This window comes from Gobio gobio (genome assembly GCF_949357685.1).
Source record: "Gobio gobio genome assembly, chromosome: 15".
Classification (NCBI taxonomy): domain Eukaryota; kingdom Metazoa; phylum Chordata; class Actinopteri; order Cypriniformes; family Gobionidae; genus Gobio; species Gobio gobio.
In genome coordinates this window covers 32,007,739-32,024,453 of record NC_137108.1, presented here as the reverse complement: position 1 = coordinate 32,024,453, position 16,715 = coordinate 32,007,739, and the positions used below count along the sequence as shown (strand labels likewise).

The window sequence follows — 16,715 nt, the reverse complement described above, 5'->3', positions numbered from 1 at the left end:
GTATCAGCGTATATTTAATTAATGTGAAGACTACTGTTTTTAGTTCTAATTTTTAATAACAAAGATAAATTAAAATAACAAAAATAATCGTCCACCCCTAGTTCAGGTGTCTTTGTTTACCTGGATGTTCTTGATGTTAAGTTTTAGGTTGATGTAACTATGTATTACCAAGTCAAAGAGTTTTTGGTATTTAAATATTGCCATTACATTTTTTGTTTGTTTACATTGATGTTAAAATTATATTGTCAGATTTGTGACATTAATGTTTGCTAAAACACTGCTGGCCACTTTCAGAAATTGAAGCAATGCTTTCTTTTCCCAGAAAGAATGTGAAACACATAAATGGTCTCATTCTCAGTTTTAAAATTTTTTAAAAAATATAAAATTTAAATAGATTTTACACACTTAAAGCAATACCAAATTGCATATCGAATATTGCATTATTTAACAAGGATATCGCATATCGCATTTTTCTTCAATATCGCACAGCCCTATAAAATACATTTACATTTAAATCTGAAAATGATATAGCGCATATATGTTTCACATTCATTCTGGGAAAATAAAGAATCACTACAACTTCTAAAAGTAAACGGCAGTGTTTTGGCATTACAGAAAAAGTAATAAAATGTAATTTTTAATATCAATGTAAACAAACAAACAAAAACTATTTAAATACAAAAAATATATAGTTATATCAACCTGAAAACTTTACATCAAGAACATCCAGGTAAACAAAAACACTTGAAGCTAGGGGTGGATGATTAGTTAATTTAGTTATTTTAATTTATCTTTAATAAATTGAATTATAAACAGTAGGACAAATACAATAAAAAAAAAAAAACTTCAAATGAAATAAACAGTGCTTTACGTTTTTCAGGTAGGCTTACATTATTTACAGTAGCATTTAAGAAACAATACAGAAACTGAATAATTAAATGTAAAACTAGAACGCTGTATAGTCTTCACATACATTGATTCATAATAAAGCTACAAAAGTTATTCAGTCTAGAGCAGTGAGTGATTTTCTCTTTTTCTTTTGTTGTTTGACAGACAGCAGGTATAGTGTATTAGGCTACTGTCACTTTAAGACCTAATGCACAGATCCTGTTGACAGACACACATCCGTTATTTCCCAATTGTTTACGCTTCATTAAGACATAACCGACTGTGTTTACATGAATACTCGTCAAGACAGACAGGCATTTTGACATAACTGTGTGCGTTATATAACCATTAGCTGTGTGCATATTTGTCGACTGTTTTAGGATTGTATGTTTTGATTTTTTTAGTTTTCCGCAGCTTATTGCGCTTAACTTTCTTTTTTTTAAGTCAAGCAAGTCACACATAAGTAGTAGTCACGTGACCAGTCTGTTCTTAAAATTTTGCCTTTTGCAACTGAAGTAGCCTATTAAAGGTCCCGTTTTTCGTGGTTTTTTTGAAGCTTTGATTGTGTTTACAGCGTGCAATATAACGTGTTCATGTTTCGCGTGTAAAAAAACACAGTATTTTTCACACAATTTACTTATCTGTATACTGCTGTTTTCACTTTCCTCAAAACGGCTTGAAAGATTTCCCTGTTCTATGAAGTCCCTCCTTCAGAAATACGTAACGAGTTCTGATTGTGCCAGCGGTTCCCATGTTGTGATTGGACAGCAGCTTAGGGCACGCAGAGCGCACGTTACCGGAAAGGTCACGCCTCTCACCATAACGGGGATGCATGCGCTCAATGATCTCTAAGTACAGCGTCCCTGGGAAAGCCAAACAAAGGTGACTTGACTCCGGGATGAAAATAACAGCGTCTCGACGACATGGCAACAAACAAACTATACGAACGCAACCGAACGCAACACTTCATATTCTCCACGCGGGAGCAACAAGACCACGCCCCCTTTTTTGTGTACTCTTGTGGGCGGAGGTTAGTCGACATACTGCTCTACTGACGTAATTAAAGCAGGAAATACCAGGATGTAGTCCTAACCAGCCGTTCGCTGTAGGCTTTGAAAGGGAACTTCTGTTAAATAAAATATCTCGCTTGGCATTGAACTTTGAGCTTTATAATTTTACAGGTATTATATATGCTCTAACAGCAACATTACACACTAACTAAAGTTTGAAAAATGGGATCACGAAGAACAGGACCTTTAAAACCGCAAGCCATTGTGGTATACATATTGCGATATTTAGATAATTAAATATATCGTGCAGCCCTAACTTTGATATTGATATAGTTTGATTACCATATACTACACGTATCGTTTGAACATTTGAGGTCAGTTAGATTTCTAAAAAAAAAATATTTAATGTTTTTATCCAGCAATATAACAGTAAAGTAATTTATGATGTTACTATCCTAAAATACAATTGTATCATGGTTTCCACAAGAATGTTTTAATAAAATTTATAATAAAAATAAATGTTTCTTGAGTATCAAATCAGAAATTAGAATGATTTCTGAAGGATCATGTGACGTTTAAGACTGGAGTAATGATGCTAAAAATGTTAACCTGACATAATATTCCACCATATTACTGTTTTTATGTTTTACTCTATTTTGATCAAATAAATGCAGGCTTGCATAAGAGTTTTTTGTTGCAAATTTTTGAACGGTAGTGCATGTTAAATTAAAGGGTTAGTTCACCCAAAAATGAAAATAATGTAATCACCCTCATGCCGTTCCACACCCGTAAGACCTCCGTTCATCTTCGGAACACAAATGAAGATATTTTTGTTGAAATCCGAAGGCTCAGTGAGGCCTGCATAGGCATCAATGTAATTTACACTCTCCATTAATGTACTAAAAACATTTAAATCAGTCCATGTGAGTCCAGTGGTATAATATTAATATTATAGAGCGACAAGAATAATTTTTTGTGTGCCAAAAAAACTAAATAACGACTTGTATAGTGATAACCGATTACAAAACACTGCTTCATGAAGCTTCGGAGCGGAAACGAATCAGCGAGTCGATTCAGTGGTTCACGTGATTTCAGCAGTTTGGCGGTTTGACACGCGATCCGAATCAGGATTCGACTCGCTGATTCATTTCCGCTCCGAAGCTTCATGAAGCAGTGTTTTGAAATCGGTTATCACTATACAAGTCGTTATTTAGTTTTTTTGGCGCACGAAAAATATTCTCGTCGCTTTATAATATTAATATTATACCACTGTACTCACATGAACTGATTTAAATATGTTTTTAGTACATTAATGGATCTTGAGAGTGTAAATTGCATTGATGCCTATGCAGGCCTCACTGAGCCTTCGGATTTCAACAAAAATATCTTCATTTGTGTTCCGAAGATGAACGGGTGTGGAACGGCATGAGGGTGAGTAATAAATGACTTTTTTTTTTCATTTTTGGGTGAACTAACCCTTTAAATATCCTTATGTTTGCAAATAAATGTTAAATTAATATGCTCAAACCACTGATACATTTGCCATTTGTCACTGTTTTATCATAGTTTAGTTGATGACATGGTGTACGGCAAACATTATCAGGGGAATTATTTAGCGAATCGTATACATGCATTTTAAATTAATGATTAAGATCATTCTTAATAGAATTAAATCAAAGTGTGTATCGAATTGAAATGTTCTCCATTTTAATCGAATCAAATTAACCCAATGAATTTGATCGATTGATTCTTACCACAGTAGTAAGTCATAGAGGAAACTATGGTAAGCTTTTGTAAGCGAGGAGTTTGCCTTTTGCAAGTGAGTTATTTTGTTCTATGTAATTCAGCTACTGATTTTCTCTCTCTGTCTCTCTCAGTGAGCTTGCAGTCTGAAGGATGAGGTGGGGCGCATTGATTAGCATGCTGCTATGCTGAGAAGGGTTTATCCACCCAGGACGAGCGGCAGCAACTACACGTTCCCTTCCTGAATCAGCTATCAGACACCTGCTCTGAATCAAGTACCTGTCTGGATCTTACCCTCACACACACTCACACACAGCTATGGCTGGCTGGCTCTGGCTGGGAGGGTAATCGGTGTGCTGGTTGCCCTGGCAACCCCACCCTGATTCCTGCTGATTTGAGCCCTAGTCCGTCACTGAAGACTTTTAGCCCCCCTCCACCTTTCCTCTGAGTTGATTTGCCCTTTCGTGGAGGTAGAGGGCAGCAGCCAAGGCAGGAGCCATGGATTTGTGAGGTGAGAATGGCAGCACGGCGGCTGTTCGGCCCCCAGGAGCCCTCAGGCAATCGGAGCCAGTAACGTGGGTGCCCACACACACGCATACGGGCCGAGCGGCAGGAGCAGTATGCAGGAGGCTGACCTACCGGCCACCAATGCTTTCACAGGTGAGCACCGGATCAGGTTTATAACCTCAGTGTAGGAATTTAGCGGGATAAGCTGCTGGCGTGAACGTGAGTTTAATGATTCATGCCAACGGTAAAGAATAAGATTGTTCATGAGGAGGGTCAAATTGTGCTGTACAAACTCATGAGGTTTTGTGTGTGCTAATATTCAAAGCTGCTCTCACAGTCCCCCTCCCTTTCCCAGACTCCTCTGCTCCATTTCTCCGACAGGCTGCATTTCTCTCCCCTGCCTGGAATGGAATGCGGAGAAGGAGAGAGAAAGTGCGAGATGGGTGGAGGGCGGTGGAGGTTGGGCTGTCTACTAAACCAAAGTTTGACAGTTTAGTGCACTGCAGACTGAGAGCAGATCTCCTCTCCTCTCCACCTTTTCAAAATTTTTTTCTCATCCAAGGCAGTGTTCCTGCCTTTTTTCATCTACTTCTCATGTTCTCTTCTCTTTTCCTCTCCTCTCTTTTCCTCTCTTCTCTTGTCATCTCGTCTCGTCTCTTCTGGTTTGGCCTCAGGTCATCTCTTCTCAGGTCATCTCGTTTCTACTCTTCCTTTTTCATCTTGTCTCTTCTTTTCTTGTTTTGTCTCTTCTTTTTTTGTTTTGTCTCGTCTCGTCTCATCTCGTCTCTTCTTTTCTCGTCTCTGCACTTTTTGTTTTGTTTTGTTTTGTCTTGTCTCTTCTCATCTCGCTTATCTCTTCTCCCCATCTCTCGTTTTTTCCTTGTTTCATCTCTTCTCCTCTCCTCTTTTTTTCTTATTTTTGTTGTCTCTTTTCATCTCTAGTCTGATCCCTTTTCTCCTCTTTTTTTTCTCATCTCGTCTGTTTTCTCGTTTCATTTCATGTAGTCTCTGCACTTCTTTTTTCATCTCTTCTTGTCTCGTCTCATCTCTTCTCTTTTCTCCTCATCATTTGTCTTTTCCTTGTCTCATCTCTTCTTCTCTCCGCCTTTAAATTTTTTTCTTGTTTTTGTTATGTCTCTTCATCTCTAGTCTGACCTCTTCTTTCCTTTTCTCCTTTTCTCATCTCTTCTTCTCTTGTCTCGTCTCGTCTGGTTTCTCGTTTAATTTCGTCTAGTCTCTGAACTTCTTGTTTCATCTCTTCTCTCTCGTATTTTTCTTGTCTCATCTCTTCTTCTATTTGGTAGTTTTTTCTAATTATTTGTTCTCATTCTTGCTTTGTCTCTTTTCATCTCTAGTCTGATCTCTTCTCTCCTGTTCTCCTTCTTTTCTCATTTCTTCTTATCTCTTCCATTGTCTGGTCTAGTTAATTTTGTCTTCTTTCTCTCCTTTTTCCCATATTATACTTCTCATCTTCTTCTCTTCTTGTCTCGTCTTCTCTTCTCTCCTTTTCTGGCTTTGTCCGGTCTCTTCATTTTTCTTCACTCTTCTCCTCTACTCTCATCTTCCTAATACATGCGTCCTCTCCGTGTCTCATCTGTTCTCTCCTAGTGTCATCTCACATCATATTGTTTTCCTTGTGTTGTCGTCTTTCTCACCACCTCGTCTTGTCTCTTCCGTTTCTCATCTTGTCGTGTGTGTGCATTTTCATAATGCTCAGTATCTTTTCTCCTCTTATTTGGCATCTTCTCCTTTCTCACTTTTCTCCTGTCCTCGTCTCATTTTCCTCCTCTCTTCTAGTCTTTTTTTTTTTGTCTAGTCTCGCCTTATTTCACCTCATCTGGTCTCCTTTCTTCTCCTTTCTCCTCTTCTACTATATCTTCTCCTCTTTTTGTCTGGTCTCTTTTCATTTTGTCTACTCTCTTGTCTTATCTACTTCTCTTCTTTTGTCATCTAGTTTCTTCTAGGGGTGGAACGGTTCAGATTACTCAGAGTTCGGTTTGTATCACGGTTTTAGGGTCACGGTTTCGGTACAGTTCGGTATGTGCTATGTTCATGGTAATAAAGACATTTGTCAAATAAAAATCAACAAAATAAGAAAAAATTATCAAACTACAAGCATCAGCACAAATACGTACAATGTATACCGATGCATATACAATCAACAGTGGTTTTCAGGTATCTAACAGTGGTTTTAATCTTTTAAATAAAGATGAATCATTATTGTAGTTACAAAAGCTATTCAGTCAAGAGCAGTGAGTGATTTCTTTGTCATTTGTTGTTTGATTAACATTAAAAACACAGACAGCAGGAAAAGGCTTATTTCCCTTTAAGAAATAATGCACAGAAAGAGTACATACTACACATGAACACGTCTTTATCGACTGTTTTACGTTTTGCTTAGGACAATGTTATGACGGGAATGTTGACTTTTTTGTTTGTGTGTGAATTTGTCCTTTCAAGCACAAGATGTGAAAGAAATCTTAATATTTGCGCGCTATCTGCGACGCACCGTGTGCGCGGCTTCAGATGAGCGCACACTACACACACACACACACAAACAAACAAATCTCTCAGCGTGCGTGAGTTCTCTTTCGCGTCTTGCTCGTGAATGTTTCAATTGGCAAGGCTTAAATGAGTTTAGTTTAAACGCAACGTGTGCTGTTCACGTTCGAGCATACGGCGCTCCCGTACAAGCCAAAATGTGTATCAATCAACAGAAACATACATTAAGCTAACTCTGTCTGTCTGTTTTACACTGTTATTTTCAACAAACCAAGATGCGTCATCAGATTTGAGATGAACCGCGGTGCAAGTGCGTGCTGAACCGTGGGTACGGTTTGACATTTGTTTTTTTTTTGTTTTTTTACCGAGAACCGTTCCACCCCTAGTTTCATCTCGTCTTGTCTCATCTTGTCAGATCTATTCAATTCTCTCTAGATTGCTGCTGTTTTGTGCAGGTGTATATTGTGATTGCATAATTGACTCATGCTCTGTTAAGGTTTAAGGAAGGCAGAGAACTGCTGATTTGTTTGTCTAAAGATCGTCATAACATTTCTAAAACCACTTTTGGCTGCACCACACCCTGTGAGAGATTGCATGACTTTGGTATTGTCTAGCACCTCCTCCTCAGACAGAGAAGTTGTTTGGAGTGCTGGTGTCATCACTGTCTGGTTTGCTTTGCATTCTGGTCCTGTGTAAATTTATAGTGGAGTCAGTCTTGCATACAGTCGAATATCCAACGATATCAGGTCAATTTTGAGTTTCTCTAAAAGCATGCTTTGCAGGAACACTTATTTTAAGATCATTTAAAGGAGCCAGTGACCTACATATAGAGGATCATCGCCGCCTGAGATCCACAAATCACTGCAAATATTTTAGCCCAAGCCCAGTGAAACTTTCCCACAAACTCTGTCAGCTGGGCATTTTCAGATCTTCACAGGATGTCCTAGTGTTTTTAGTTAAGCTGAGAAGTTTTTCCAAATGAAGACTTTTTTCATAGAACGATATCCAACAGTAAGATCACACAGTTTTGACAGTTCAGGGTTTGAGGAAAAGTAGGTGTGGGGAAAAGTCAGAATTTTGAGAGCTGCTTATTCATTTTATGAATTCACACCAAGGACAATAATTATATAATAGCGTCCACACCAATGGATGATAACATTCTGTTTATTAAGCGCTTGCTGCAGTTTTGTCATGTGCTGTTTTTAATCCTTAAGCTTTTTAAAGGGAGAGTTCATCCAAAAATAAAAATTAGCCCATGATTTCCTCACCCTCAAGTCATCCTATGTGTATATGACATTCTTCTTTCAGACGAATACAATCAGAGTTATATTAAAATATATTCTGGATAATCCAAGCATTATATTGGCAGTAAATGGCAGCCCAAAAAAGTGCATCCATCCATTATAAAAGTAATCCGGCTCCAGGGGGTTAATAAAGGCCTTCTGAAGCAAATCGATGCGTTCATGTAAGAAAAATATCCATATTTAACACCCTATAAAGTAAAATATATCGCTTCCAGCGGACCGCCTTTCGTATTCAAAAAAAGCGTAACTGGCGCGCCGATGATGTCATACGTAGCATAAGCGTTTAGAACTGCGAGAGGCATTACACTTTCTTCACAAGTTGAATCTAGATTTACTTTATAAAGTTTTAAATCTGGATATTTTTTGGGCTGCCATTCACTGCCATTATAATGCTTGGAAGAGCCAGGACATTTTTTAATATAACTCTGATTGTATTCGTCTGAAAGAAGAGTGTCATAAACACACCTAGGATGGCTTGAGGGAGTAAATCATTGGGTGGTTTTCATTTTTGGGTGAACTATCCGTTTAAATTCAATGTGGATTCTGTTTGGATGTCAATGTTTTATTATTATTCATTAGCTGTAAAAAAATATATTCTGAAGTTGATTCCAGCGATATCATTCCTCTGTGTCATCATCATTATAAATGTGGTATGGACTTTAGTATTCTCATGGAAGAAAACTTTGATAGTTAAGTTATACTCACCGTTATTGCCCTTGGTGTGAACAGTACTTTACACTGAGTTCAGCTCTGTCATTTATTGATTAGCTTGAAACTTTATTGAATCAGTCAAATTAAATGTCATATTTTATATGACGCAAACAGAAATAAGGCTGTGAGGAATTCTGTACAGTCTATGGAATATGCTGTACCATTGTGTACACTACTGTCAGTCGTTCATCCGACAAAACATCAAATTTCATCAATCTACAGTTACACATTATGAAATCGTGAAGGGTAAATGGTCAGGAAGGGGACCCAGGTTTAAATCACAAAAATTGCAGCTGAACTTGACAGCTAGCAATCGATCATCTTGCATTTTTGTTGTGTTGAAAAGAGCAGCTTTGACATTTAGTTACATGGGGAAAATGTAGTTTCAAGGAGCAATTCTGTAGATTGCACACGTTTTGATCTGTGGAAGATTCATCTTATACATATGTAGTACCATTTCAAAAGTTTGGGGTCTGTGAGGTCTTTTCTTCTGCTCACAAAGGCTGCATTTATTTTAAGAATACTGAAAACTGTAATGTTGTACACTAATATTACCATCACTGTTAATCACTGTTTTCTCATGTAATGTATTCTTGTGATGGCAAACCTGAATTTTCAGCAGCCATAAATTTGGTCTTTAGTGTCACATGAACATTTCTTAATGTTAATATTGAAAACTGTTGTGCAGCATAATATTTTGGTGGAAACTATGATACATTTGTGTCAGTATAGATTTGTTTGTGATAATGTAAAAGTCTTTGATCAATTTATGTATCCTTGCTGCATAAAAGTAATTAATTTTTTAAAGATACTGACCCCAAACTATCGAACAGTAGTGTAGTGTATTTTGGGAGCTGCATTTTAAAATGCATTTGGCTCAAAAATCCGTTTCTAGGGATTTTTTTTATTTCGCAAGGTTGGAAATTTGACAAACCCCGATGCAGCAGGTGTGAAAACAGAGCCTGACTCTAATTGTTATTGATTAACCTATTTAAAGACGAGTCACTGCAGTTTTTTTTGTGTTTGGAATTTTTTTTTTTTGTCCATAGAGTGCAAATTCCTGTGCGCTAACGGCAGATGTCTGAACCTGGGCTCGCAGGTCTGTGATCAGCTCAACCACTGTGGAGACAACAGTGATGAGGAGCACTGCCCCATCTCCACCCAGCATCCTGCATCTGCCATCTTCAGTTGTGAGTCCATCTCTCTAACATTCTTGCTCCAGACTCAGAACTGCCTGTGTTCTGCTTCTGATGAGGTCAGCAGGATGTTTTCGTACTTCTCATCTGAATTCCTGAGGCGTTTGTATCCAAGCCACCTGCAGGGTGTGAGTGTGAGACGAGTGTTAAATGGTGTCTCTTGATGCTGAATGTGGGGTGTGTGTGTGTGCAACATAGGATTTGGTCATATAGCATATATTTTGTCTTTTTGATTATATTTGACATTTTGCTCTTTTTTATTTTTGCCTTTTGCCTATTTTTACATTGAAAATGCAATTCATTTATACAACAACTTGAATTCTCTATGATGACCATATTTTTAATTTTTTTATTTAATTTTGTTTTGATATTTTTGGGAGGGGCATAAAGTAAAAAATGTCATAAATGTGATAAAACTGGCCTGATTAAAGATTGACACATAATATTTTATCATAAATCAAATCTTTAGAAAATAAAATTATAAACTGTTATTTTGACCTTTTTATAAGGCAGTGCTAGTTTACCTTAAATTATGTAATACCCTAAATTCCTATAAATTTTGCCTGCATGGTTATTCCACGTAATGTTTTTAGCCATTATGGTAAATGGTAAAAGGTTTTTAAAATCATAAGAAAACAACATAAATGTTTCCTAAAACTTTGCATGTGTGTTTTAGACTATATTTTTTAAAGATTTTTCCTTTTATTTTCTTGTGAACTTTCTAACATTTCAAAAGTGTGACTTTTTTTGAGCAAAATCATGGTGAAAATTCACTATTTCGTCCAGCCCCTTTTGTGAGACTGTGGCAGCCAGTCAGCTTTGATCTACCGTAGCTCTTTTGTGTCTCCAAGTTTGAGGAAACCAGAGCAGACGAAAAAGAAAAGAAAAAAATCCAGAAAAAAGCACGTAGCTCCATCTGCGTTTATCTTTCCTGGCTGTGTTGAAATCAGTCATCTGTTCTTGCCGTGTCATGCTCCCCCGTGTTCGCTCTGCTCTGAGGGGTGTCTTCAGTCAGAGCTGTTAGAGCAGTAATGCTCATTTCCCCAGCAGACAAACAGCCGCCATATACTGCAAGAGGGAGAGGGGAATGATGCTGATAGACGTTAGTGAAGACGATATATGCTGAGAGCGAGACAGAATCTGAGGAAATGTTTAGAGTCTAATCGAGTTTGCCATCTCTCTGTCTGCAGCAGGGCCAGACAGATTGATCATGAATATAGTCTAGACACTCTGCACAAAATATTTCTCTCTCTCTCAATCTCTCAATCTCTCTCTCTCTCTCTCTCTCTCTCTCTCTCTCTCTCTCTCTCTCCACACATTGAAAGGTTGTGGTCAGGAGCCTCTGCAGAAAAGGAGGGAGTAAGAGAGGGTGTTTATCGAAGAGTATGATGAAAAGCTTTGCAGGGTTTAGTGGTTTGCGTTTATTGGCATCAGGTGTGTGTGTGTGTGGGAGTTAGATTGCACAATTATCAGGGGTAAAACATGTTGTCCAAGAATTTATCATCATTTTTTTTCTGTCTCAGAAAGGTCCACTAAGTTTAGTAATTTTTTTGGCAAGTTTCATGTCCACTTTTCAAAGTCTTTCGTCCCGTTTTAAAACGTCTGTTTTTTTCTGCTATGCCTTTAAGTAACACCCCTTTAAAAAAACAATATTAATATTTATTTCAATAGATATGTTGTGCAGGCCACAGATCAGGCATTTTATGAGTGAGAATTGACAAAGAAAAACTCCAGAAAAAGTTTAGTAGTTTTTATTTTCTTTTATTTTTTTACTGTGAATTCAAACAGAACTTCCTGAAGTTTGGATCTTTTCCTTTAGAAAGTTATACTTTGATGTTCTAAATTTCCAAATGAAATTTTGTCTGCATCTAACAATTCCTAAGCAAATTATAGCCATTTATTATAACATTATTATAGGTGCTTTTTAATGATTAAAAAAAAAAAGAATATATATATATATATATTTACTGACAATCTAGATGTGTCCAAAAAAAGTTTGGGAAGTAAAGTAGATAGAAACATTGTTATATAATAACTGAACACTGAAGCAAAATTTGCTTTCAATTCGTTTGAAAACATACATTTTAATGCCTCATCCGAATGTACCGCTGTTTTATACTTGTTTTTGATTCGTGTCATGCTTTGTCAGAGAATGCACCCATGCAAATCGTATTTTTTTGTGTTTGTTTTCATGCACGCAAACATGCACACATCGCACGCAACTACTTTCACTTTGCATCTGTTCAAATTTCTAAAGAAACATGCTAATTGGTGGTTTAAAAGACCAAAACCTATGTTTATTGGTTGAGCAGATGATAGTTTCAACCAATCTGGGCACGGGGGTGGGACTAAGCATCAACAATCGTTCCTGCTTGGCTCAGAGGAGCAAACGGCATGGGTTTCTTTGATTCAATGCTGATCAAAACATCATGTTTGCTACGGAGCCTCTGAATGTACGACTGATACAAACGTGATGCCACAGAAAAGCCGGGAATCTCCTCTTTACAAGACTTTTTAAAGCATATTGATTGGATTAGAGTTTCAAAAATCATTAATGATTTAAGTACACGGTGACTGTATCAGTCTTTAAGGGTTAAACCTTCTACACCTTAACTTCACAGAGGAAACCACATTGAGGATCGTCTTACCTTACATACACTCTAGCTTTTACTGCGATGAGCAAAGTTACCACAAAACCCATCACATTTGCCTTTTCCTGGCATCAAATCCCAGCACACAACTTGGCTGGCAGAACTTTACTGTAAAACCAACAACAAACTTTCTCAGACATAAAACTACAAACGTTTATTCACTCTGCATAAAAGCTTGGGGTACTCTCTGTCCTCTTTGAAGGCGGCACGTTAGCGGCACCCTTGAAGAGTATGCAAATCAGCCTCTTCAACAGTTTGCGTGTTTGTTAATAGCTCTCCTCTCCAGAGTGTGTGTGTGTGCGTGCGAGAAGAGTTTCTCAAGAGCTGCAGACAAGCTGGTTGAAGTTGTCAGGCACTGGACATTCATAGATGCCGTCCTGCTCCTCGCACTGGACCAACACGTCCCACTTTGATGTCTGTCAGGGGACGAGTGTCTATAGGGCTCTCTCGTACTCACTTTCTCCTCACGTTTTTCCTCTGCGGTTTTAAAACAGGTTGATGGGGGTCAGAGGTCGGCAAGGTCACGTTTCGGGCCTTGTCTGATGTGAAGAGCTCAACAATCAGTTTGTTTGAGTTTAGGATTTCCATCGCTAATCTCCATCATCTCTCATGCTAATCTGGGCCGACCGCAGCGGGCTGCATTTTCATGCTAAGGGGCTCATTACCAAACCGACGTCATGTCTTCTGTATGCAATCTGTGTCGCTTGGAGGGAGGGCAAGTCCCAGATGAAGCGTTTGAACTTCTTGAAGAGAGCGAGCGAGCTAGAGGGAAGTGCCGGATGATGGAGTTGTTTGGCTTACAGGAATGTCCGACTGTAAAGGAGATCTGAATGAAGTTCGGAGGGTCTTAATCAGGGTTTTAATGACAGATGATAATGACGGTGTGAATGAGACACTTGTTTGGTATTTGATGTCTTGGAAGCATTTTGAAGAGCGCTCCGCTTTGTTTGCCACCACTTTGATTTGCGTTATTTGACTTTTCGCAATATTCGGGATAAGGAAAAGCAATTTACCTTTGAAGATGTTTCTCAGATTTGCACTTTAACGAACCAACTTGCCGGGCACCTGTGCGCTTAATTCGTCGCTCACTCAATAGCGACTGTTGTGATTTTGTTTTTGGTTGCAAATAGTTCTTTTTTTCCCCCCTAAAGCTTTCCGATGAATTGAATACTGTCAGTCCGAAAAGAGAAATCTCCGATTCCTGCATTCTCTCCTTCCTCTTTTCTTTCCTCCGCTCACTTGCTCATGCTTTTCCCCAGCTCTTTTGATCCACATCCCACACACGTCGCTGCATTAGCCGGGCTGTTTTTCAGGGCGAGGGCCGTGCGGTTCTGTATTCGTTGGCTGTCAACACCATCAGTACTGATGGGTTTCAGACAGTGTCACCTCACGCAGGCTCACAGTGGATTCTGGGATTGTTTATCGTGGCTGAGCTGGAGGTCTATCGGGCACTATTCTTCTGTGTTCACTCATTTACTCAGTGCATTCATTCAGTCATTTTGTGCCGCAAACCTCCCAGTATGATGGAATCCCTCTGTCTCTCTCGGTGGCCTTCGTCCCTCGCTCGTTTTCTTCATCTGTTACCTAAGTACGTTTGGCCCTGTGTGTGAGTGTGTTGCGAGAGTAATGATGCAGCTGGGGCCATTAAAGATGGGAAACTGACAGCTCTCCTCCCTCGCTTTCTTTCGCGCCCCTCTAAGAGCGATAGACGGGGATTAAAAAAAACAAGAAGAGAAAAAGAGGCAGAGCAATAAATGGAGACATCTTAAATGGCAAGTTGCTCAGGAATTCAATCAGGTTTGGCTCAAAGACCAAAGCAAAAACAATGAGGGACGCAAGAAAAAGAAAGAAGCTTTTTACTAGGTGGATTGTTTGTACTTAATGTCTGAATTGGAATTAAGACCTGTATAGATTAGAATTACTGTTTACAAACAAATACTCGATGGAAAGACTTCCATCTTCAGTTTTATTAGCACTTAATTCAAAATTTAAGTTTAAATAACCAAAAAGTTTCATATATTGGGTTGAGGTACCCTATTTCCGAAAGATTGGAGGGTTTTTGGGCACAAATTATGATACTTTGCGGGTCTTGATCATCACCATCTCCTCTGCTTTAATAAAGAGCAAATTGACCCACAAACCAGTAGATTTGTGTATATAACTAAGGCATCAAACAAACCCTGAACCCTCACAAATAGTGAATTTTAACTTCCATGTGCAACCATGGTGGTGTAAACCTTGTATCGCAATCGCATATGTGCATCTAATTTTCACATTTTATATGCCACGTTTCTTAAATTGATATTAATTGTATCTGTACATACATACTGTATATCTCTACAATAAACCATAGACATCTTTTATGAACATTAATCCACAGCACAGCTGTTATCTTAAGAAGCCTGAAGTGACATCACAATAATTTCATTTGCGAGGTCTTCAAGGATCTAAATCTTAATGGATGAATTTGGCCTTCACCCGAGCCAACCATGCAGATGTTGATGATGTGCAGATGCTGATGATGTAGACAGAGTTCAAATGGATGGCAGCACACTTATTGAAAGTTTAGAGGAAGTTTCGAGAGAAATGGCATAGTTTGATTGTATTTAAAAGCAATACTGATACCAAAAATACTTTTTTTTGCCATTTTTAAAAAAAAATATATATAGTGTATATACACACTATTTATTACCATTCCTGTGATGGCAAAGCTGACCCCAAACTTTTTATCATTTGTGTGTGTGTGTACAGGTTTAGCTATACTTGTGAGGGCCAAATGTTTTAACTTTTATATAGTGAAAAATCATGACAGTCGACTAGTGAGGAAATTTTACATGCTTATAAATGGACTGAAACATTATTATATTTAAATCCAGTATTTTGCACATGTTTCTGCGAGGGGTAGGTTTAGAGGTAGGGGTTGGGTTAGCCGATAGAAAATATCATTAACGTAATGTAATATCAGTGAAATTCTATGCACTAATAAAGTGAAACAAACGTGTATGTGTGTGTGTGTGTGTGTGTGTATGTATGTATATCTGATAGCATTGTATAGCCTAAGTGCTTTTCTTCTTAAGTCCAAGGCTTGTACAGTGTGAATGTTTTCAACGCCTTTATAACAGTTTGCTGCTGAACCTAAAGTTGAAAAAAAATGATATTAAAACTCTCTGGTATGTTGTTGTTTTTTTTTATCATGTGCCCTCCGCACCCAAAATGTTTGCCCATTTATAAACCATTTTAAATGAGTTGGAATGCAAATGAGAATTCTTTCTCATTCTTTCTGCATTCCCTCTTCCAACCCGTTGTGTTTTTGTTCCCCTGAGGTGTTCATTTCTCACAAATATCTTCTCTCTCTCTCTCCCCTCAGTGAATAAAGACTTTCATACTGAGACATCCTATTAGCTCATTTCCAGTTTACCCATAATGCTTCATAATGTGTTTTTATGTCATATCAGTCATGGCTGTATGGATGAAATTCAGACCCTAAACTCATTCACTCTCTGATTGCAGGATGTCAGGTTGCATTGTTGCTTGAAGATGCATGAATGGAATAAATGAATTCTTAATGTGTGTGTGTATGAGGGAGAGAGAATGAAACATGAGAAGAATGTTTCCTGCTGAGGTGCTATTTAGTTTCTGCTAGGATGGTTCTTTGTTTGTTAAAAACATCACGGCAGAAAAGTGAGTTGCAAAAATCTTGTTTTCTGTCTTTTTCCTATTCATGTGTGTGTATGTGCATGTATGAATTACAGTTGTACGCTCATAACTTGTGTACCTTATGTGCCACAGTTTCATTAGAGCAAAAATTATTAACACCAGGACATCCAACACTAGGGCTGAGTATTTATTTCCTATTTCAAACTAATTCAGATTCACACAGGCATTTCATGTGATTCCAGTTCGATTTTATATACAACTATATATACAACTGTTCAAAAGTATATAAAAAATATTTTAATTTAGTAAACGTCTATTAAATTGATCAAAAGTGACTGATGATTTCTGAAGGATCATGTTACACTAAAGACTGGAGTAATGATGCTGAAAATTCAGCTTTGCCATCACAGGAATAAATTGCATTTTAATACATTATTCAAAGATAACTCGGTTATTTTAAATTATAACAGTATATTTCACAATATTACTGTTTTACTGTATTTGTGATCAAATAAAAGCAGCCTTTTGAAGCATAATAGATTTCTT

General features: G+C 37.8%; 1 protein-coding gene across 2 annotated transcripts in view; it reads left to right on the top strand.

Moving 5' to 3' along the window:
- ldlrad4b (low density lipoprotein receptor class A domain containing 4b) overlaps nt 1-16,715 on the top strand; it is a gene marked incomplete at its 5' end in the record, with an annotated part of 59,807 nt that overhangs the window by 19,690 nt on the left and 23,402 nt on the right. The window contains 2 exons of one of the 2 annotated variants that reach the window (XM_079837234.1): nt 3,776-4,301; nt 9,715-9,855. In XM_079837234.1, coding sequence (XP_079693360.1) covers nt 4,262-4,301; nt 9,715-9,855 — 181 coding nt within the window. Of the gene's footprint in view, nt 1-3,775; nt 4,302-9,714; nt 9,856-16,715 lie in introns of those variants that run through there. The other variant, XM_079837235.1, reaches the window with a different exon arrangement.